We start from the raw sequence: 23,689 nt of genomic DNA on the forward strand, positions 1-23,689 counted from the left end.
AAATTACCTCCTACTCCCTACACAGTACACTACATAGTGTGGCTGCCATTTTGCAGTGCTGTCTGAATAGTGGGAACTGTTATTCCCTTTATATTGGAGTTAATGTATCCCCCAATGCAGCATGAAAAGTAGTGTACAGGCGATATCCACTACATTTGCCACTAGTGATTCATTATGTTTCATTTGTGACAGCCATGAACAGGCCTGACAACAATGAAACATGGGTGAAAGTCCATTCTGCTGATGAGTTCACTTCATAGTCCCCCTATACATACAACTCCCCTACAAAGTGACCATGCTGCTATATAGGCTAGTAAAGGACGACCTGGGATTCAACTTTCTTACTTTCTGAGTCGGAATCCTCATTTAAGGGAGTGCATCAGATGACATTTTTCACTTGGAATGTAGTAAATTTGGTTTCCAAGTACAGAATGGAATTTTATTCCAAGGTGAGATTTCCCCTCAAATCTTTATTTTATTCAGTCAGCCCAGTGGGGTGGGGTGCAACTCGAGTCTAAAATTGTGAGATTCATGTAAACTTCATTTTGTTAGGTCACTGGGGCTGAAAAACAAAGTTTTATTCTTCACCATGTCTCAGATGATCAAGATTGTGTAACAATGTTGTTTCTGCAGCTAACCAGAAGGAGGTAAACAATGAATATTTTAAGAATGAATAAATTAATACGTACAAAAAAGGATCATGCATGCAACCCTTATTCCAATTAACACGATGCACACGTTTAGAGGAGGTTGTCAGCAGAGTGATAATTGCAATCCACAGTAAAGATGATTTAGCACACCAGTCACCCGGCTCTCCCTCTGCAGGAGGTCTGGGATGGGTCTCCCCTCTGGCCCCTGATGAAATTCCAAGGACGGGATCCCTTGGGACTGCGTGTGCTGCTACATCTGCTGCCCTTGCGCACGTACAGCTAAATCGCTCTGGGCATCTCATTAATGCCTCTCCCACCTCTTATCCCTTACCCTACGCCTGAGAGACCTCTGCAGCTCCTCCCGGTGCACGGTCAGGCTTTGTGAGAAACGTTTAACAAATATTGATAGTTCTTGGCGCATGCAGGAGATCAAAGGAATAAGGAGAAGGGGGCTGTCTGAAAAGGAGAGGGGGGAATAAATGCTGCACTGTGTGTTCATGAATGATTTATGCAATATAAAGTAGCCTTTTGCTCCTAAGAAAGCTTTTGGATTTACTTGTGTCAGATTGTGCATGTCAACTTTTGGTTTTCCCATAAAACTTCTCAATAAACTTTTGAATTTAAGTTAATGTGTGTAGAATTTGATTAAGGTATTTGAAAGCTAGCCGGATGGGAATGCTTTGATGGATCAGTTTCAGATTTTCGCACTGATAAGTGGCATTTCAATGTCTCAAAACCATTTAAAAGCAGAAAAAGATTACCCTCCTTTCATTCTCTGCTTGTTAAAAAAAAACCTCAGTTATGCTGTTTCCCTGATTTTAGCAGATTATAAAGAAAATTACACCATATGTGAGTGAAATTGCATTTTTACAATATCACAGCAGCAATTTTCAGTACTTTGGACAGCGATCATCCCCATAGACTCAAAGTCTATGATCCCCCAAACACTCATCAGAGACAAATGGTTCTTCATGGACTTGCTTTAATCAGTACCTCTGAACAGTCGTAACAGTAAAGCAGTGAAAATGCGAGTGCTACTGCAGCAACAGAGCTGTTACAATTTTGCATTTGCACCAGCAGAAGGAAGTTATTGAACCCTGATGATTTTACAGCCACCCACAGTTCCTAGACTGCAGGTGTGTTTGTAACACAAGGGGGCACAATGACAGAAGGAGACACCAAGGAGGCAGGACAGCGTGAATAAATCACAATCATGTTCCAAGATTGTCCAAAGTCAGACCTTCTGAGATGTTTGCCATCCGTAGGAGCCAGCAGTCGGCAGATGAAGAGCTTTCCCAATTTGGCAGCATTTGTCTGACTGGTCAAGTGGTCCTAAACATTTCACAATTTTCTCAAAGAACTGTTGAACTGTTGAGAACCACTTAATCAGTATGACTACATATGTCTTCACTGGGAGGTCTGTCCTCTTTAACGTCTGCAACCGTTGATCTCACTAGTAAAAGAAAAACAGCACTTGGAGTTAGATTCTGAGAAAATCTTTCAGTTACAGCACAAGTAAACGCAATACTGCAGCAAATTTCAGTCGCAGAGCTTTCACCAGAACAAATCCACACAAAACAATATATTAGCTATTTAGAGATATAATAATAATTAAGACAAAAACAGTTTTCCGGCAAGAGCTTCTGAAGGATTACCTGGAGAGAGTATCTTCCTTCCACTCAGTGGTGTTTCTTGATGTCATTCCAGCCCAGACTGAGTACCTACAGAGGTAGCAGTGCCTTATATACCGTTTTAGGGCTAGGTTCACACAAGCCTCTCATTCAGGCAAGAATGAACCCATGCTAGTCCAACCGGATGAGCTGGGTTCCATCATGCAAGGAGCAGGACGGGGCAGCCACCCTCAAGACAAAGATTGCAAATACCAGTAAATGCAGACTGAAGTCAAATTAATGCATAGAATTGTATGCCATTCGTGCCTTAGAAGTTTGATTAAAATGTGATTTCACTCATGGTCAGTAAATGCTGAGGCTGGATTCTGTTCAACAATCATTATACCTGCATTTGATGGTTTATTGCAGTCTCACAGTGATTGATTTAGTATTCAGTTCACAACTAGAGAGAACTTCAGGAAACTTAACTCACTTGCAGAAAACATGACTATTATTCAATTATATATATATAATATATATATATATAATTCACTCATGGTCAGTAAATGCTGAGGCTGGATTCTGTTCAACAATCATTATACCTGCATTTGATGGTTTATTGCAGTCTCACAGTGATTGATTTAGTATTCAGATCACAACTAGAGAGAACTTCAGGAAACTTAACTCATTTGCAGAAAACATGACTATTATTCAATTATATATATATATATATATATATATATATATATATATATATATATATATATATATATATATATATATATATATACAGTACTCGAGTTGAGGGGGGATGAGGGGAGATGGCATCCCCCCCTGAAATAAAAACTCATCAATGAATGTGGTATTACTGCTATTTCAACATTTAGAGTCATCACCAGAAAAATAACACCAGAAAAATAACTTATTGTTGTTTCAAGTACTGTTTAAAGTACATTTTCACTTAAAATAAGTAGAAAAATCTGCCAGATCTTCTTATTACAAGCAAAAAAATCTTGTTCCACTGGCAGATTTTTCTACTTATTTCAAGTGAAAATCTACTTGAAACAGGTGAAAATTGTTGTTTTTTTCCAGTGATGAGTCTTGTTTTAAGTGTAATGAGATTTTTTTACTAAAATGAGACATTTTAACTAGAAATAAGACAAATATTCTTGTTAAGATTTTGAGTTTTTGCAGTGATCCATTTTACTTATCCTGTGAAGGACAGAGTCATATTGATAAGTTCAGAAAACTGTTTTTTATTTTTGTGTTTCGATGTAGTTGATGTAAGCCCAGTGGATATTTAAAGCTTACAGAAGGCTGCATTTAACTGCTGCTGTGTCATTCCTGCAGTATTTCTGCAGGTGTTTTGGTCAGTGCTATTATTTGTAATATATTATATTATTTGTAATCAGCACAAATTATCTGTCCCCATATGATAAAATCCACCATCCCCCTGATTTTTTTTTACAATTCAAGTACTGTATATATATACATACACACACACACAACTATGACTCTATTCTTTCATTTTCTTAATAACGTATTCAGTCACAGGGGTCTCTTGGACATATAATTGGGCCAGAAGCAGGTTACTTCCTGGACGCGTCACCAGTCCATCATAAGACATGGACCTGGAACATTTGAGTGCAAATGCGCTAATTCATACCACAAAGAAAAAAAAACATCTTTTGCCATCTTTTGTCAGTGCACATAGTTTCATGTGTTATCACATTAACAAACACAGGAGACACTTTTTTGTGAATCAATAGATTTATTTCTCTTGCTTTTTCCACAGAAGAAACACATAACTGAACCACTTATCGTCACGCTCTCGCCTTTTCTTAAATGTTTTGGGGAGGGGGAGGGTTGTGAAAATAATAGCAGCAGCAGCATTGAAAATGGAGGTATACATGATGCAATTACGCATTGACTATAAAATACAGATTCATAAAAGCTGATTAATACTAAGAGTAGATGTGTTTAATACAATTTACTTGTTACACAATCTGTATCACACAAGAGTCTGGACTTCCCCTTTCTGAGTCAAAGTGTGAGATATGTGACGCTTCCAGCTCGACAATCAGCACAAGAAACAGGCTGGATGAGTCTTGAAGGTAACTTCAGGTTTTGGTGATACCTGTTGAGCAGCAGGAAGTGAAAAACTCAGCTTCAGGGACTGATGTGTTCCTTGACTGAGGTGGACAAGGGTTGCAGTTGGATAACATCCAAGATGATAAAACACAACCATAATTTCACAAGTTAATACGCTTCCCAGTTTCTCAGTACAAAAGTAGTCATACAAATAAAATCTGTGAATATACCCTGTAATCCTATATATCAGGAATATATTACTTTGGAAAAAGAAAATTCTGCTTAATGAAGTCATGTCACAGTATTCAATTTAAAAAAAAGACGGAAGTTTATCAACACTTCCGTGGTTGAGGTTTCTGTTGTTGATACAAAAAAATGAACATTTGATGAAGATTTTCAGACCAGTAAGATGTTTCCTCAAAGGTACAGAAGACAACGACCAAATCACATCCATAAACAGTGTATATTCAAAAAAAGTGGTTACTCCTTGAGATGTTAATACATTTGAAATGATTTGAAAAGACTTAAGCAGTTATAGCATTAAAATCCATGTGGATATTTTCTTAAAAAAGAAGGTAAAATAAAAAACAAGGCTGGAAGGTGTTTGGGAGGACGGCTTGGTAGGAAATGGACGGACATGGACCCCTGCCGGCTGAGGTGCCATCAGCTCAGTGTCCTGTCTGGGTGGCCGTGAATTCGATCACTCCGCCGGTCTGCCATAGCAACAAATGGAGAATGGATTAATGTAGAGCAGAGAAAGGTCACACTTGTTTCAACACTCACAGGCGCACACACGCACACGCACACACACACACACACCAGCTCAGTGAGCCGACTTGTTTTGTTCAGAGTCCACAGGCATCCGAAAGCAACCATTCAAAACATGATCAGATTTTAGCCAATCATGTTTTATAGGAAAAGAGCTCGGAGACACATTCTACTGCAACAGCTTCCTCGAAGAAAATGCATTTAATTAGCCATTAAACTGCTGATTCCTTTCTTTTATACGATATTAGTCTCCAAATCTTGCCTGTCATAATTTCCCAAAGTGGAATACGCTAACAGGATAAGCTTATGAAATGACAGAAGGAAGGGATGGATGATGAACAACCACTGATGAACCCACAAACTGACGGCGGGGATGAAAGGACGCATGCTAGGCGGGATCCCATGCTAAGGATAGGAGAAGTGGAAACGAGGAATCAAACATAATTATCTATAGTTCGTTTACCTCATCATCATATTCATCATACCCACTAAATTCACCAGAGACACTCTGAAATTGAACAAGATAATTGTTTAAGGGGTCATTAGAATGGCACTTCTAATTGTTGGGGTTTGAAGGAGGAATCTACAGATGTAAAAGATAAATGGACATTACCCTGGATTTCTTGCTTATGAGCTGCGCTAAAAACTTCACCACATCGGTTTTTCCAATCGCTTGGACCTGTGACGGATGACAAATGAGAGATTTTATTTTGTGAACTGAACAGTTGTTAAGGCCCGAGGTGTCTGCCAGCCACCCACCACTTGGATGGCCGTCCTTCCATCATAGCCCGGTGTATTTGGATCTGCTCCAGCAAGAACCCAGATATCCAGGCCCTCCAGGTCGCCGATGGCTGCCAGGCTGACGCACACAAAGAAACACGTTTATTTCAGCTCAACCAGTCAAGAAAAACCTTGTGTAAAGTGATTTATCAGAGTCTGAGCCAGCACATCAGCAGAACAAACCACAGCAGCACTGGGCCTCCTGATTTACTGATCTACGGTACAATTCAGCTTACTTTACAAAAAGGTGTGCTCCTGAAACTCTAAAATGGAGCCTTTTTGGCCGAACCTGTTGTGAGTCTCGTGTTGATAAGCGAGGGGGCAGTCACTGTGTCTTATACCTGTCGGCACAGGCGATGCAGTTAGGGTTCAAAGCTATGCTGCCGGGGAGCATTCCTACAGTTTGTGTAACAGCGGGGCAACTGGTTGTTCCTGTGTCAGCTATGTAGGATGGGTCAACAAGGAGGGCTAAGCAGATGAGACATTTGGCTGCGTGTCTTGTATAGTTGTTTGAACACACATTTCCTTTTTTACTTTCTTACCTGCACAGTTCAGTTCCTGCTTCCTCCAGGTGGTCTCTGGAGAAGTGGGCTCCCGTCTTTCTCAGCAGCTTCACAACTTCCTTACGCCTAAATTCAGAGGACGTGCAATAAAAGAGTGTGAAAAATCACGTATATTTAACATAGAATCATTGTGTAACTCAGTTCAAATCAACTAAAATATTAACAATGATTGCGTGTCACTGTTCAGCGAGGAGGCAACAGACAAATAATCTGGGGCGACAACAAAGGTGAAGCTCATCGAACACTGAAGAAAATGAAAACTGTTTATAGTTCATGTCTCAGAAAAATTGAAAGCATAGAAGTTGAAGAAGCTTTATCTGTAACTGATCAATGGGAAGTGTTTGAATATGCTCATGCAACTTTATTTAAGAGGAGACAATAAGGCAGGAAGTTCTTAACTTGGCTAGTGTAAAGAGAACTGAATCGACCGATGCCCGAGAATAAAAATAATCTCCAAACCTCTGTTAACTTCTCTTTCCCCACCACATGACTGTTACATGTAGCACCCACAATTATCCATGCACTCATTCATTTCTTTTTACACCAGCTTCAACCTGTCCAGCTGACATCAGGCAGTAGGTGGGGTACACGTCACCAGGCCATTACAAACCCAGACTAACAATCACACCTACACACATTGACTCTTATGAGAAATTCAGAATTAGTTTTTGGACTTGAGTTCAGTTCAGTCACCACTTTTCAAAGCTCTTAGAACATCTGCATGTTTGGTCTGAAGAACGTATGAGGTGTGCATGTTTTTACGGCATTATGAAAGCCGCTTGGAATTGTTCATGAAAGAAAAGACTTGGCATGTGAACTTTGAAATAAAACAACAACCGTAAGTTGCGATGCAAATGCTTAGCACTTAAGAGGTACTACGCAGTGACGGACTCCCTTTGATTCAGGTTTGTTGTTATTTTTTAAATCTTATATTCAGTGACAGATTTAGTAAGGAACTACATGTCGTTGAACAAGTTAAGACAAGTTTCAGCCCTCGCAATGAGCCCCAGTGACAATCAGCGTGACAGGATATAACAAGTTTAAAAGGAAGGAAAAAAACTGAGCAACACAATTGATTGATGGGTATATAATATATTTTGGTATTTTGATAATAGAGCAATTTGCAAAGGAGATTTTACATAAGATGCTTAATTTTTTTGCGATGCATGTCGATCTACAGTTGAGAAAGTACGGTAAAGACACAGAAGACTTCCTAAAGACTAAGGAGCAAGTATCTGAAATCTGTGAAACTGGGAGCTGACTGGTAGGACTGGTTCTGATGACACTCCCCATATCTGTTTTCTTTATCCTCGTTCCCTTTCCATATATGGGCAACAGGCTGGAGCATAGCTTGAAATGTTGGTGATAAGCTGCGTCAAACCTTCAACTCAAGAATCACCAGTTCGCCTGTTCTGAGAGGCTACCAAGTGTCACTTCGCTGAATGAATGAAGAAAGGGCGGAGCCAGCCAGGCTCTGCCACATACTGTAAGAAGCGCTCCGTAACGGCAGGTGGACTTACCCCAGTGCATCCTTCTGTCATTACAAAAGAAACAAGTCCACACTTGCAGTGTCAACCGTTAAAGTGAGACAACGGCCTTTTGGTAGAGCTGTGTCACATTCGGTTTCCCCCCCGAGGCCCGATACAGCACCAGCACAGAAACATTAAGTGTGAGTATTTCCAGTCGTACATTTAGAGCAATGTCAGTGAATGACAAAGTTTTGGTAAAAAATAAACATCATCTAAACTGTCAGATGACAATTAACCTAATTCGTTTATAATTATTGGCTGTCCTCTAAACTCCAGTGCGAGTTGTTCCCTTGGTTTCAGCTCCTCTGCAACAGCCGCTGCGCCCTCCTCGTCATTTAAGCAGAGCCAGATTTCCTGCCTTGCAGCAGCTCATTTAATGAAATCTGCTCTATAGCAGCTATTAAATTATTTTCAGTATACACTCGGAAGTCCTTGAGGAATAAGAACTGTTGCTAAATAGCCAACATGGGGATTTAAAATGTCTGATACTTCATAAACAAAGACATTATTTTAATGGTCCAGACACAAACAAACACACCGGCCCACATTTTTTCTTTTACCTGAAGCGCACAGCGTTGGATAGGGGAGTGTCTTCGTAGCGATCTTTAGCATGGACCGAGGCTCCGTGACTGAGCAGGTACTGCACGACTTCCATGTGTCCCTCACAAGCAGCAACATGTAGAGGTGTACGTCCATCGTAGTCTCCCAGACACAAGTTGCTACCCTGTGACAATCAAAAGCGATCACTAGAGGTTGTCAAATCTAATGAAAATACCATGATTACGAATGCTTTAAAAACTATATTCTGCATCACCAGTATCATAATATAGTGAACAGCTCTATTATTGGGACCAAAAAAAAAGGGAAAGAATTAAAGACAGCGAGTCATCCAAGTACCACATGCACACAAAGAAAAACATTGAGGAAAAGGCAACGCCCGAGGAAACGACTGCCATGAAGGCAGTTAACAGCCTGCACAAACGGAGGAGATGGACATTTGTCTTGCTGTCCCATCGTGTTGAAAAAAAGAAGCTGCAAAAAAAAATTTGATTTTTATTCAGTGACGGTCATTAGGGATGGAAGGATGCTTTTGTCTTCCTTATTCTAATCTTACACCAGTTTACCACGTGCACGAGCAGCACAAAATACTATTTTAAGAATTTATATTATATTTAACCTTTCAGGACAATTTTAAATGTTTGCCTTGAAGGTAGTTTATATTAGACTGTTTTTTCAGCTTTAAAAGAAAAAAACTAAAACAATCTCATTTAGAAAAACCAATTAAATTATTTAAAGTATTTTTTGCATCATTTTTAAGTTACATGATGCCAGTAAAAGCAGCTGGTTAAAGGAATTGAGTGATTTTGAAATCTACTTGCCACTGCGGTACATGGGGTAATAAAGAAAATGATTTCCAGCCCTGATAGGAAGGTGAATATTGGACTTTTGGTAGATATTAAAAGATAAGGAGATCCCCATTTGTCTTCGGAAGCGGGTGATTAATCTAAGCACCGGCTTCACACAAGCCAAGGCACATAAAAATATTTCGATGTGACAGCTGGGCCTTCTTTGGGCTGCCCTGCCTGTCATTGGGGTTTGTTTTTGTACCTGCTATAACGCCGCAACGCAGAAAGAATGACCCTGAAGGTTTTGCGCAATAAATTTGAGAGTACTGACCCTACAACCAAACATGATGAGACAGGTCAAATACTTCCATGCTGGCGTACAAACTCTCCCAACTACCATCCAATCAGGAGACTGTGTGTTACTGGGTTATTGAATGTATGGACACGATCAGCTTTACAGATGCACAGGGGTTACTCACCATGTCTTTTAGGGCTTCTAACGCCCCGATGTCACCAATCTTGGCAGCAGAACATGCCAGAGGAGGAGTCAAAGCGTTACGGATGGCTTCCAGTTCCTGTGGACACCAAAAAATTAGCTCACATGAAATATGTTTGAATATAAAAATAACACCTTTGTACAGTGTTTTAACACTTAAACAGCACATAACTTTAACTCTATTCTTCAACCATTTGTTTTTCTTAATAAATCACCCAGGTCAAGCCTGTAAAAGAGTTGATGCTCATCTGAGAGACTCTTAAGTACGAATGTTACAAGTTTTACAAGGGAGAATTGAGTGAAAGTGAGCTGTACAGAGGTGAAGCCTGCGTGGAGCTGCGGCTGTCCTCACCTCCTTGCAGCTGACGCTCAGCGACTTGGCGATGATCTGGATGAAATGGCTGTCAGCCAGACACAGCTTGCTTCCTTCCAGCGAGGTCATTTCACCTCGCAGGTTCTGAGCCATCATCTGAGCAGGGAGACAAAGAAAACATTTGCACTCTAACTATTGCATGATTTCTCACAAGGCTGTCCGGATTTCAAAATCTCAGCTCCATCAACAAAAAAAAGAAAGTCTTGAAATTGATCTCAAGAATGAATGAAGGCACTGACCGCTTTCCTTGCACCCAGATCGAGCTCTTTCTTGGCCAATACGTAGGACAGCTTTGACAGGCTGGCCTCTGGAGTCATATCGCCTCCAGGTATGAGGCCTGCATCCATCAAAACCTGCAAAAAAATCTTTCTAAGTTGAACTGCAATGAACATGCTGTGTGATGAAAGGTCATGATTGACCACCAAATGATATGCCTACCTTGCCGGTAGCATAGGATGCCGACACGGCACCTCTCAGACACTGTGTGCAGTTGATAATGATGACGCCAGCATCGGTGGCCGCCTTCAGCTCAGCCAGCAGGTCAGGACGGTTGCTGGGGGCATTTCCACTTCCGTATGTCTCCAGGACAACACCCTGCATGGGCGCCTGCAGGAAAGCCTTCACCTGGACACAGATGTGAGCTTTTTCAGATTATAAACACCCCAGATTTATGGCTGCCTAAAGTGTGCTGAATCAAATTGAAAAATTAGTATTCCATGTTATTTTTCCTGCAGTGCATTTCACTCCAATGCACGAGACCGATCACTCTCCTAAAGGCCCATCTGGTGTCATCTCTGCAACCAGTATCTCTGTCACTGGTTGGATGGCTGGCACTGGGAGGCCCTGTACCACATCATTAGCCATTGCATCTGACCAGAACAGCAGATGAGTTAAACGGCAGAAAGGAGAGCGATTCGAATGGAGAGGCAGAAAGAGTCGGTTACACTGAGAAGATGCTGACATTAAAAGTGATGAAATCAATCGGTACTTTTTGATGTAATGACCACTTTGACAAGAAAGCTCTGATGAAGGTTTCCAATCAAACGTTGAATATCGAAGATGGCGGAAAGGCAAGAGCCTGGTGTCTAAGTGAAAACAGTGCCTCGTAAATGCTGTAAGAAAGCCTTCATGGCGGAGCTGGGCAGCGAGAGCAGATTGAGACCGTAAAATAACTCTCCCAGCAGCCTCGGCGGGGGGAGGTGCAGCTAAATGGTACAGTTCCTGTGCCAATTCCCCATTTTTACAGGGTGATTGGACATGGCCCATAACGTCATCTCATCTTTCTCTGGCCTGAGTTTTAAATGGCAGTTTACATGAATGGGAAAAAGCCACAGAAGATGGGTAATTAAATCAAACTTTACTTTATTTTGTTGCAGCTCAACAAAAACAACAGCCCAACTCTTTAAAAGACTGGAGCATGCTGGGTGCTGTTTAAACTACTTTTATATATTGGTACTCGGAAAATGAAAAAGCTGATCTGTTTAAGTGGGAAACACCCCGTTCTTGCACTGCGGACTGAGGTTAAAGTCCGGTTCATCTTTACCGTATAACGACTGGAAAGGACTATCATGGAAAGTGAGCATTTGGTGATGGACATCTATCAGTTTTATTTACTTAAGTGGCATCACTGTACTAACCCTCAATATACTAACCATTCTCAATATAAACATCCTTCAAACTTGTATTTTCATCTATAAAACAAAATACCACAATTCTGAACTACCTGAACATTTCCAGCAATACTTCCAGTCTAACTCTAGTTTTCATTCATACCAGACTAGACAATCCAACCAGCTGCATGTCCCACTATATAGTACCACCAGGGGTCAGTTCTCCTTAAAATACAAAAGGTGTCTCCCTATGGAATGCCCATTCCCATCTAATGACCAACTCATCCTCTCTGTCCACCTACAAAAGAAGTGTAATTAATAAATTAATTACCCAAGTAAGAAACTAAAGGAAAGAGATATACCATTTATATGATGATTATGCCTTACCTGTGTTGCTTTGCCAAATCTTTTGTCTCGTTCTCTCCGTTTTAGTATTCACTTTTATTGTATTAGTATTTTAACATTCTGCAGTTATTTTTATTCACTGCTTGTTGATTGTTTTTTTCTTGTTTGTCTTCTTTTGCTGTTTATTTTGTTTTTGTTTCTGTTCTAGTTTTACTTTCTAATAATAAACAAGTCATGTAATGTCCTGTAAACGGCGAGGTCCTTGCATAAGCCCCCCTAGGGTTTCTGTCCTCACGTGCACAACCACTACCTGTTATCTTTCCTCTGGAAATGAATTATCATGTCATGTTTATGTATACATTCATGTTGTGCAAATTAAATAAAAAATAAATAAAAAAAATAAAAAAAATTAAATAAAAAAAAAAATCACTGTTGGGTACTGAAAGCTTGTTGATCAGAAACTACTCCAAGGAAAGCCTTTTCAAGGCAGCAGCCGAGCAGTGACAGCTGCAGGCTACACAAACGTCACTTCTGAGGGAGACTCACAGAAGCAGACGTGATTCCCGGAAACAGTCTGAGCAGACCAACGTTGCGGTTCAGCTCAGTGCTGACTTGAAACTTCGCAATGGTGCGTTCCCTCCAAACGGTGTCCCAGTTAACTAAAAGGAAAGATGAGGAAGACAGGGTAAAGAATATGACATGCATGTCTGGATTTGTTTGCAGCATGCAGGTGAGTGTTTTATCTGTGGCTCACTTGAAATGTCCACTTCAGCAGTGGCCAGGGGAGCCAGGTTAGGAGAGGAGAATGCATTGAAACTCCCAGTGTCCACCTTTGTGACGCGGTTCGCTCGGTAGAGTTTGTTGTAGAAGTACAAGCACACCTAGAAAAAAAGACAAAGATGCAGAAAATGATTATAAGATAATCTCAATGTATCCAAACTGGTTTCAAAAGTATCACAGCAAGTTAGTTTGTTCCAAGCTTTTTCCTTCACATGCTTTTTTGTTCACTTATTACCATGTGACGTCTGTGTGTGATATTGAAATCCCAAATATAAGAGAGATATAGTCTTCTAGTTGAATCTACCTTCATAGACGGTTGAGTCAGTTTTATTCGTATCACTTTATTCGCTAAATAAGTGTTGTAGTTCAAAAAAAAAATAATCCTGAATTTTTATTATATAAAAAGACTCAAACATCTACTCAGTGGTCGTATTAAGAACTGTCAATATGTTCAAAATGCACCCTTCAACTACTGAATAGTAACGCTTTTGGCATTGCAAATGCACATTAACTTTGTGTTTAAATGGCCAAAATGACTAATCTGAGACGGAACGAGCTTCAGCTGCCACGCAGAAGCTGTTTTAACCGCTCTTTTAGCAGCACATACAGAACAGGAAGAGTACATTGTTCTTCTTGTTCTGTAACTTTTGTTCAGAGTTGCGAAACAACTCGCAGGCATTAGAAAACATTCTGGAAACACGACACAAAAGTGACCATTTGTTACTTTTTACGTGCTATCGTTTGCTCTTTGAAAAAGACAGCATCTTCTAAAAACATGAACTGATATACCGAATATGTTTGTTGTTTTTTTTTTAATTCTATTAAATATTTTACTTTGTTTAGATCTCCATCCTCTAAAACTGTAGTAATATAAAGAAAACTTTCATGGATGCCGACTTAGGGCTGATGAACAAAGCAGCCACCAAATGACTCCTTTCCACATCTCCTTTTCCTCACCTCAGGGATGACAAACTGGCCAGCAATTATCAATGCGCCCAGCAGGTTGTCTCTGCCGTCATTCCTCAACTCGTAGATGGGCACCTGAACGCACCAAGCAAGTTATTAAAATTCTGCAGGCACATTTCACGAATTTGGTGGTTAAGAAGCCAAATGGTCTTACCTGGGAACCGGTGAGAATGACTGGCTTCCCCAAATTCTCACACATGAAGGACAAGGCAGAGCACGTGTATGCCATCGTGTCTGTGCCGTGAAGGACCACAAACCCATCGTAGCTTTCATAGTTTTCCTGGAGTGAGACAAGAAAACAGAGAGCATGATGGGGATTGTTGTGTATGGTAACATTCATGCCATATAATTTTTCCCCCCTGCATTATGTTCTGCATTTTAGGGGCTATATGACTTTTGTGTGATTAATTAAGGTCTTGCTTTAGAAAAGCAAAAACAAACTGAAATGAATCCACAAGTACCTCAATGTTCTTTCCAATTTTGGCCCACTCCTCTGTGGTCATATTGGAGGAGTCCAGCAAAGTTTCGTACTCCAGGATCGTGTAAATGATCCTTTTCTTTAACTTACTCAGTCTGAAAGAGAAAACATTGAAAGATAAGACTTTTATTCAGCCTATATATGGGAAATTACCCTGTTACATCAGCAAGGACAAATTATCAAAATTGGGACAAAATATTAACAAACTATACATTTCTTTATGCCCGTGTTCCAGTCAGTGTGCTCCCTCAATCAAATACCCCAAAAAGAAGATAACCGATGATGAAACTCATGAAACTCCAAAGATTCACTCTTTCCAAGTGCAGTCACTCCAAAGAACATAAAGCACACACAGTTAAACAAATTATTCTGTCCATTAAGCTCATTTAAAACGGGTTGGATCAAGTTCTGATCAAAGAGGGGTAGTGAGTTTAATGTTGACTTTATGAAGTGAGACAAGAGTCTATTTAGCAGGCCGGCTGTCTCAGCCCCAGGCTGCCAGAACCTGTTTCACACACACTCACAAAGAATTCTGCCAGTGGAAAAGCGGGAGGTTTTGTCATGCGGACACGGTGATCAAGAATTTAAAATAAGACCAATTGTTTACCACAGTAAAGTGCGACTGGTCTGAGCGACTCCACTACTATGTTCTGTAAATTACAGGCAAAGCCATCAGACACTAAAGTGGCTTATTTGATACGTCCCGTGAATTGTAGCAACTCATTTTAACTTAAAGCAAAAATCCTGTTTGACCTTTTTAAACTGAAAATTCAACAGTGGTAAATATACATATCATGTTGTCTTTAAGTGGAGTTAAACACAGGCACCCCACAGCCCCACCTGCGATACTACATGGAAGCCAGCGCGACTGGTTCCACTTCTTTCTAATCTCTCAGTTAAAGAAACACAGTCAGACACCCCCACACATTACCATGGGGCATCCTGGTAACACGGAGATAGAAGCTGAATGGAACAGCAGGGGGAAGAGCAGGCGAGCCCCAACCCAATCCGACCAGGGGTCCTACAGACACCCCTCTAATTAGCCCCGAGTCCACACAGAGCTCTAAAACATATGTTGCTGATAATCTTAAAGCCAGAGTGCTTCGAGAAAACACTATTCAAATCACCAATTATTCATCTATCTGGCTGTGGGCCCTGCACTGCAACAAAGCTACACATTAGCATACTCTCCGTAAGATGCCTCATAGTCCAAGAAAGACTAATAATTGCTCACATATATATATTTATTATGCATATATCTATGCTTTTGTTGTATTATGGTTTGTGTGGACAAGATTGGGGGTAGGGAGCAAACTGCCTTGTGGCATTGCCACATCATAATGCGAGTAAACCTTTTCAATAAATCAATAAACTTAATCTTTCTTCAGAAATAAGTATTAGACATATGCTGTGTAATGTCATATCATCAACAATATGCCCTTTTAAAATTGCATATGAGTGTGTGCATACGATTAACAATGTATTAAGTCAGTGATTAGCAAATATAACCTGCAGAACACCAAAAAAAGACACAAAATTACTGTTTTATGATTTGTAGAGTAGATAATACGGTAATATAAAATGAAGTTCAACTCTTCACAAAGTGCTTTCTAGAACCTATAACTGGATGGTTTAGTTTTACTTTCCATGCCACCCCGCTCTGCTACTCAGCAGTCTGTTACGGTCTGCGAGAAAGGAGCGTGCCTAGTTTCAGTATGAGTTACAACAGCGAGGAGCAGTTCATCAGCTAGGAACATGGCCTTCTCTCGTTGCTCCACCACACACGCAGGAAACAACACGACAGAGTAAAATCAAACATACTGAACAGAAGCTTATTCCTGGGTCTGAGTGTTTGTCTTTCACACTTTAAAAGCAGCCCGATTGATTATCAAACGTCAGCTAATTAAGAACTGAAAATAAAAAAACTATGGGAAATATTTGTTGTGTTTTCTATCTTTTCTATCGGACGAGCACACCCAAACGTTTGTCGTCAAGGACATCGTGCACATAAGAACAGTGAGGACACATACCATGCAACCAGTTTTACAGCACGTGTGTGATAGCAGGGCACAAGGAGCCACTGATTTCCTGTTAAAGTTGCATTTTTGCGGGGGAGAAAATGTAATTACGCTAGATTTAATTCGAACTGAAACAATAAGTCTGCTTGATTTGCTGTTTTCACTCGTGTCGTTATTTGTCACACACAGCGTCCCATCCATCACTTTAATGTCAGATGTTAAACCTTCTTGTGATCGAGTCACGTTATCCTCACAGACTAATACATCACATGCTCCTCACTCGGAAAATTAAGCAGCCAAAGAAGAGAAAATGGCCATACAGACACAAGAGGTTATTAGTTACTTTTTTTTTTTTAAGCGTGATCGCTCCCACGCAACCGTTCACCTGGACTTTAATTTCAGATAACATAACAGGAAAGTTGAAGCAATGTGATAATGAAAGCAGATCATAAGATGGGCACTCCCCTTATTGGTCTCCATCCCAAAACAGAAACTGTCACGTGTGTGAAGATGTCCTGTGTGTGTGTGTGTGTGTGTGTGTGTGTGTGTGTGTGTGTGTGTGTGTGTTGTCTCTAATGAAGCGTTGGATCTCTCTGTTCAATGGCGTTTTATTGCTCTTTGGTTACTTAATACTGCAACTGAATGTGATGGATTTCTCCACAAGAATGATGTAACTTGCTTGTGAGCATATTTTATAGTGACGCCATGGAAAATTTAATTTGGATAGGGCTGAAAGGAAATAAATAAAGATAAATTAAGTTCAAAATAAGTGATGAACATTAAAAATGTATACACTACCAACAATGCTTATATGATGCCTACTTGATGATCTTGTTGTTCCCAGATTAGTAAAACGTTACTGTTCTAATTCAAATGCTTTTTATTTCCTTGTGATAGATAGGGACACTGCTTAATATTGTTTTTTCTGCTCGCAAATGCGACTTTATGACTTATAAAGGCCACTATATGTACTACACATACAGTGAAAAATGAGACCTTACGTTTATATTTTATAGGACAAGAGCACAGGAAGGTTTAAAATAAAAGTGAAACTGACTGAGCCGGGCGCACTTACGGCAGGACCAGAGTGTCGTTGGCGTCATAGTAGTCATACAGGCCAGTCTGCTGGGCATAGACCTCATCGTGGCAGATGGGCAGCTTGCGCAGGCTCCGCACAAGACGATTGGGTTCTGTGTTGAGCACTGTGGATAACAACAGCAGAGTACAGTGTCATAGTATAACCATTGCTGGGTTACTGATCATCATTGAAAGGCATTTACTATAGTCTCAACAACACAGCTTCATCAGTCTCATACTGAACCCTAGAGGTAAATGTGAGGAACTACAATGTTACCAATCCTGAAAATCACTTCAGACCAGTATTCTTATAAACACTGCACACCAGGCTGAACACGCCTATTAATTTAAAATAAGAGAGCTGGCATGCCCATACTTTTAATTAACTTAAATATATGATATATGATCATCATAAATTATGAAGACATCATGAAACCTCTAATAAGAAAGCGTAAGAGGAGACTCGTAAAGAAATATTCAAAGACTTTGAAGAGGAAGAATAAGCCTTTAATTATAGTAATTAAAGTTCTTAATTACATTTTATGTTCTAATTATTTTTCTGTCTCTTAATGTCTAATTAAATGGGGTCTTTTCTGGCTAATGATCCTATACACTGTTAAAACAACAAATGCAGGACAAGTATTTTGGCTATAAACACCAAATTAACATCTATATTTCTAAAGGTTTTCTTTAAAATAAATACATTAGCATTATAATCTAAGACAAAAACAAAATCCTCGTACGCAATTCTGTTTTCAGTTTGAATATTTTTCGGTGAGATGTTGGTTCATGCAGCACGGTGGCTTGGTGGTTAGCACATGCGTAGTAGGTTAATTGATGATTTTAAATTGCCCGTAGGTGAGTGTGAGTATGTCTGGTTGTTTGTGTATATGTGGCCCTGCAATAGACTGGCAACCTGTCCAGGTGAACCCCTGCCTCTCGCTTGTAATGAGCTGGGATAGACTCCAGCAGACCCCTGTGACCCTGCAAAGGATACAGCGAGTATAGAAAATGGATGGATGGATGTTGGATTATTTGGTTTACTGAAATAAAGGTATGTGAATTAACTGAGAGGAAAAATCTGTCTGTGGTGGAGCTGTTAACACACACACAAACATTTCAAACTAACTGTGATGACTCCAGAAATGATTTAAAATGATCAGATTACTCGGGCTTGGGACCAGCCCTTCCAATGTCTGGAGCAGTGGAGGCAAAGTGGCGTTCAGTGTCTGTTCCAAGGCCACTCAGTACCTTGATGGGAATGACTGTCAGGTTGGACCAAAGTGGAATACGACCCCACACACCCACTGTGTTTTATTTTAATTTAATGTTTAGCCCTGTTAATAACTAATATCGGGGAAATATTAACCTCAAAGTAACTAAAGTTCAATATTTGCTTCTGAAATTAAGTGGAGTAGAGGTATAAAGTAATTGAATTCAAACTGATTTTTCCCATATACATTTCCATAATCCAAGTTTTCTTTTTTAATTGTTCTAAAAGGGACACATGTCCATGAATCATAACTTTATTTTGCAACATTACAAACATTTATTCCTGTACCGATGGCTGATTGACCCACTTTACCAGTAAGTTTAAACAATATGAAACAGAAGGTCTTTTAATAGAAGATGTGAAACACAGAAATGGTTAAGTGCGGTTGAAGAGACCTCCTTCAACCAGGACCTTTGAATGTTATTTTGGATCACTATGCTCATGGCGTTGCACAATACTCCGCATGCAAACATGTAGTTACTTATTGAAAGATGATGTGGATTATGAGAGGTACAGTTTGAAGTATAGTAAACTAACAATACAAAAGTATTTTGATTTTAAAAGGCTATTTCATTTACAGGTAATTACTTTTAAGGAAATTACTTTTGATTGTCTTATTAAATCATACTGTGCTGGTTTTGTGCATTACTAAAGTAGTTTTTTAATTTGATAGAGAACGCTAAAGCAGTTTTATCAAGTGTAGGTCAACATAAACTAACAGCTGTCCTGGATTCATCTGTGTGCAACAGAGAACCGTTTATTTCCGGATCCACGTGTCAAGGCTGATTTATGGTTCCGCGTTACACCAACGCAGAGCCTATGGCGTAGGGTACGCGGGGGCGCACCGTACGGCGCGCGGCGACGCGTAACCTACGGCGTAAGCTCTGCGTCGATTTAACGCAGTACCATAATCCAGGCTTCAGTGATGTCACGCAGGGTTAAATTCACGTCTCGTGTTTAAGAGGCATGCAGCAAACAAGCAACTCAACTCCTAAACGCAATTTATTTCTGTGCATCCCTGCAGTAATCAAATTCAGGATTAAATGAGTTTAGTTTGGTGTAGTTACCTCCATCTTGAAGTGTCATCCCGATGGTTCCTCCGGTGTTGATGACCAGGACCCGCGACTCTGCGGCGCAGGCTGCAGCCGCCTCGCGGTTCTCCGAGGCGCATCTCGACAGCGTTCTCCTTCGGGTGGAGTGCAGCTGAGAGTTTGGGGGTACTTGCGTTTCTTTTGAACCCAAATTAGGGTTTGACAGAGCCCGAGAAAGGGATGCCGAACTCTTATTACTGTCGGTGTCCGCCATGCTGTCTTGGAGTCCCCCGCCGCTGCCTATTTAAAGCCACTTGTTGGAAGTGATGATGAAAACACGGTGGTCTTCCAAGTGCTGTGGTTTCGGCACCTGCCGCACATCTGGCTTTATATACAGAAAAAACTGCTTACATCGTGATCATGTCATGGGCGGGACAATTATTTTTTAATTCGTGTTGTTTTGCCCATTTTAAGTGAACATGTTTGCCCTTGACATTCTGATGGGCAGTGTCCTCTCTGACGTCAGTCATGTGGGCGGGGCCTGGAGTACAGTAGCTGCTGCTGAGGCCACAGATCACCGAGCTGCCGTCCTCCTGAGTGGTTTAATTCAGGGGTATTCAACTAGATTCGGCCGGGGGCCACATCTGCAAAAGGACTGTATGGAGAGGAGCCGCACAATTTGAAAATGTGGGTATTTTCAAAATGTATTTTGCACTCAAAGACGAATACTTATGTAAATATAATACATTTGTATTATACATTTGAATATATCTAGTTTACATATGAATTATGTATTAATTGTCTCCAGATTTAGTAATTGTGAATGTTAAATATAATATTCAGATAAAGAAATATTATTTTGAATGCTTTTGAATTTTGAAGTTCATTTTGAAACCATGCATTGTGCAAACTTAATGAAATTGATATTGACCTACTTTTAATGAAACACGCCATAATGACAAAACACCACTTTCCACCAAGATTTCCTTATTTGAATATTATATTAAGCATTGAGCACAACCATTTTAGTCCATAGTAGCCAGTTATAAAAATATTATAAAACATTTTTTTTTTTTTTCAACAAACACCCCCTTTTTTTTAAAATATGACCAGGGGCCACATAAAAGGTCATGGCGGGCCGCATGTGGCCCGCGGGCCGCCAATTGAATATTCCTGGTTTAATTACTGCAGAGCTTAATACTTTGAAGAGAACAGTGTGTAATTATATATTCACACACTATTTTTCACACAAAATTGCTGTACGCAAGGCGTTACCTGAAGTATGCTGGGACATTCCTTATATTGGTTTATTAAGTTTATTAAAGTCAAAGACAAAGTAGCTTTATTGTCGATTCTTGATATATCAAGACATACAAGAAATCGAGAGGACGTTTCCCACATTCCACGGTGAAACATACAGTGGTGTCAAAAGTACACACAGTTGTTACTTAAGTAGAAGTATAGATACTGCAGTTTAAAAATACTCTGGTAAAAGTTGAAGTATCAACTTGACCTCTTTACTCAAGTAAAAGTAAAAAGTATCTGCTCCAAAAACTACTTAAAGTATAAAAGTATAAAGTAACTTTTGAAAAAAAACAGCCAGCGGCCACTATATGAATTGAAAGCTGAATTTAAACACTGATTAGTTCTACAAGTGGCCCAAGATACAACACAATCATTAACCCATTACTGTCAAAGACAAAGTCACTCAAGGAGCATGTTCTTTCTCAAATTTTATTGTATTCAAAACCGGGCCCAGGTTGGAAAAACAACAACTAAGTTTCAACATTTTCACTAGAGACAGCGAGGACAGCGAGAGACAGCGAGAGACAGCGAGAGACAGCGAGAGACAGCGAGAGACAGAGAGAGAGAGAGAGAGAGAGAGAGAGAGAGAGAGAGAGAGAGAGAGAGAGAGAGAGAGAGAGAGAGAGAGAGAGAGAGAGAGAGAGAGAGAGAGAGATTCTGCACAAACAGTAGTATGAGGTATTCATGTTCATCCCATCAAAAAATAAACTTAAAATCTTCCTGCCTGAAAAATTCAGCCCTGAACCCCATACCAGTCACAGCTGACAAGTCAAGACCAAAACTTAAATGAGAATGAGCTCTACATCACTACATACAAATCCCTTAAGGAGCATCCTTTAAGAAATGAGACTCATAGCGCCACGACCAGAGGAGGATTAAGGTAGTCATGGGCCCCTAAGCTATTTTTTCTCTGGGGTCCCCCTTATGCATCACGTTCTCCCATAAAAAAATAATTTTGTGCCACGTGTAACAGTGCACATGGCAGTAGCACTCATTTACTATAACAGCCTTTAGTTGTAACAAAAATACTACGGAAAGCCATTTAAAGTAAATCTGCAAGCTCTGTGTGTGTGTGTGTGTGTGTGTGTGTGTGTGTGTGTGTGTGTGTGTGTGTGTGTGTGTGTGTGTGTGTGTGTGTGTGTGTGTGTGTGTGTGTGTGGGAGGTCTTTGATGAGGCTGGTAAAATCCAGTTTTCTAAGAATATCACTCTCAATGCTCATCAAAGACAGGAGATTGAGTCTGTTTTGGCCCATTGTGGATCTCAGTTTATTCTTTACAAGTCCAAATTTTGAAAATGATCGCTCCCCACTGGCATTGGTAAAGTCAAAAAGAGTCTTTTTCTGATCTTGAAGTTGCACTCATAAGATTTGAGTAATTGCACCATTACTACTAAAAATGGCAGTTTTATTGAAAGAGTTATTGATTATAAATACCTTGGTATTTATATTGATGAAAATGTATCTTTTAAATATCATATTTCAAATCTGGCAAGTAAACTGAGGCAAAAGATTGGCTTTTTCTACAGGAATATATCTTGCTTCCCCTTGCATTGCAGAAAAACCCTTATTGAGGCAACTTTTTTATCAGTTTTAGATTATGGTGACATAATTGCGTGATTGTGATTGTGTGTCTGTGTCGGTGAGAATGCGGTATGGAAGGGTCCTGCCATGGAGGATTTGAGCCTCCATGGCAGGACATCAAAACTTAATAATTTATCAATATTATATTATACAAAGATGGTTATTATTATTATTATTATTATTAGTATTATTATTATGTATAGTATATCATATTATTATTAGTATAGATATCGGATAGGTGAATGGATGAATGAATGGGATGCCTGGGTCTGGGGCCCTCCGTTGTCGGGCCTGCACGTGTGTCGCCTTGTTGGGGGGTTCACTCTCTCCGGGCCCGTCTCCGGTCCCCCCCGCTGCCTCTGCAGCGGGGCGCCCCTGTGGTCTTGGAGGGCCACTTTTCGTGGGGGGGCGGGTGCGCCTGCCTCTCTGGCTCTGTCTCTCCGGGCAGGCTGGCCCCCTGCCGGGTGGGGGTCGTTGGCCTGAAGGGTGAGGGCCTCCTGGCCGCGTGTCCGGCCCGGACCGGGTGGCCTGGGATTGCCTGGGTCGCGGTCCGCTGCCGCGGGATCCCTGGCTGCTTCTTCCCGCGCCGTGGGGGCCCCGCCTGCGGACCCCCTCGGCCGCTGCCGGGGGGGGGGGGGGGCTCGCAGGCGGTGGGTTGCCTCCCTCCTGCTTCTCCCCTCTGTGGGGTCGCCGGTGGCCTGGGTTCCGGGCTCTTCCGTGTCGGCCTCTGGTCTCACGGGTGGCGGGGTTGCTCCCCCCCCTCCCCCACTATAGATACACTTCAGGTAGAGCTTTGTTTGGTTTATTACACACACACACACACACACACACACACACACACACACACACACACACACACACACACACACACACACACACACACACACACACACATATAGCCACTTAGTCACATGCATATACACACACACACACACACACACACACACGCATGATCATATACATACACACACACACACACACATAGACATACACACTGGCTTGTTCACCTGCATGCTGGCT

General features: G+C 40.8%; 1 protein-coding gene across 2 annotated transcripts; it reads right to left on the reverse strand.

Moving 5' to 3' along the window:
• Positions 1-4,022: 4,022 nt before the first annotated feature.
• On the reverse strand, positions 4,023-20,259 carry aspg (asparaginase homolog (S. cerevisiae)). 2 transcript variants are annotated; one of them, XM_061743852.1, is made up of 17 exons: positions 19,821-20,259; positions 17,479-17,605; positions 14,369-14,480; positions 14,062-14,187; positions 13,899-13,982; positions 12,916-13,042; positions 12,708-12,820; positions 10,645-10,830; positions 10,446-10,559; positions 10,186-10,302; positions 9,817-9,912; positions 8,552-8,715; positions 6,442-6,528; positions 5,879-5,978; positions 5,733-5,798; positions 5,583-5,627; positions 4,023-5,064 (listed from the first exon to the last, which is right to left on the reverse strand). In XM_061743852.1, exons 1-17 carry the CDS (start codon positions 20,056-20,058, stop codon positions 5,020-5,022), a joined length of 1,947 nt encoding a protein of 648 aa, XP_061599836.1. In that variant the 5' UTR covers positions 20,059-20,259; the 3' UTR covers positions 4,023-5,019. The 2 variants fall into 2 exon arrangements, with proteins under 2 accessions (XP_061599836.1, XP_061599837.1); XM_061743853.1 differs by lacking the exon at positions 5,583-5,627 and having other exon boundaries at positions 19,821-20,258.
• Positions 20,260-23,689: the final 3,430 nt, after the last annotated feature.

Source organism: Cololabis saira, chromosome 16, assembly GCF_033807715.1.
Source record: "Cololabis saira isolate AMF1-May2022 chromosome 16, fColSai1.1, whole genome shotgun sequence".
NCBI classification, from domain to species: Eukaryota; Metazoa; Chordata; class Actinopteri; order Beloniformes; family Belonidae; genus Cololabis; species Cololabis saira.

Bases quoted from the DNA above. Each gene is read 5' to 3' on its own strand.
- aspg (XM_061743852.1), bottom strand. From the start codon at position 20,058: ATGGCGGACACCGACAGTAATAAGAGTTCGGCATCCCTTTCTCGGGCT. The intron at 5,979-6,441 runs GTAAGAAAGTAA...TGTGTGCGTCAG, and splicing joins GCAGGAACTGAACTGTGCAG to CCTGGCAGCCATCGGCGACC. The intron at 5,799-5,878 runs GTGGGTGGCTGG...CATCCGTCACAG, and splicing joins GAAGGACGGCCATCCAAGTG to GTCCAAGCGATTGGAAAAAC.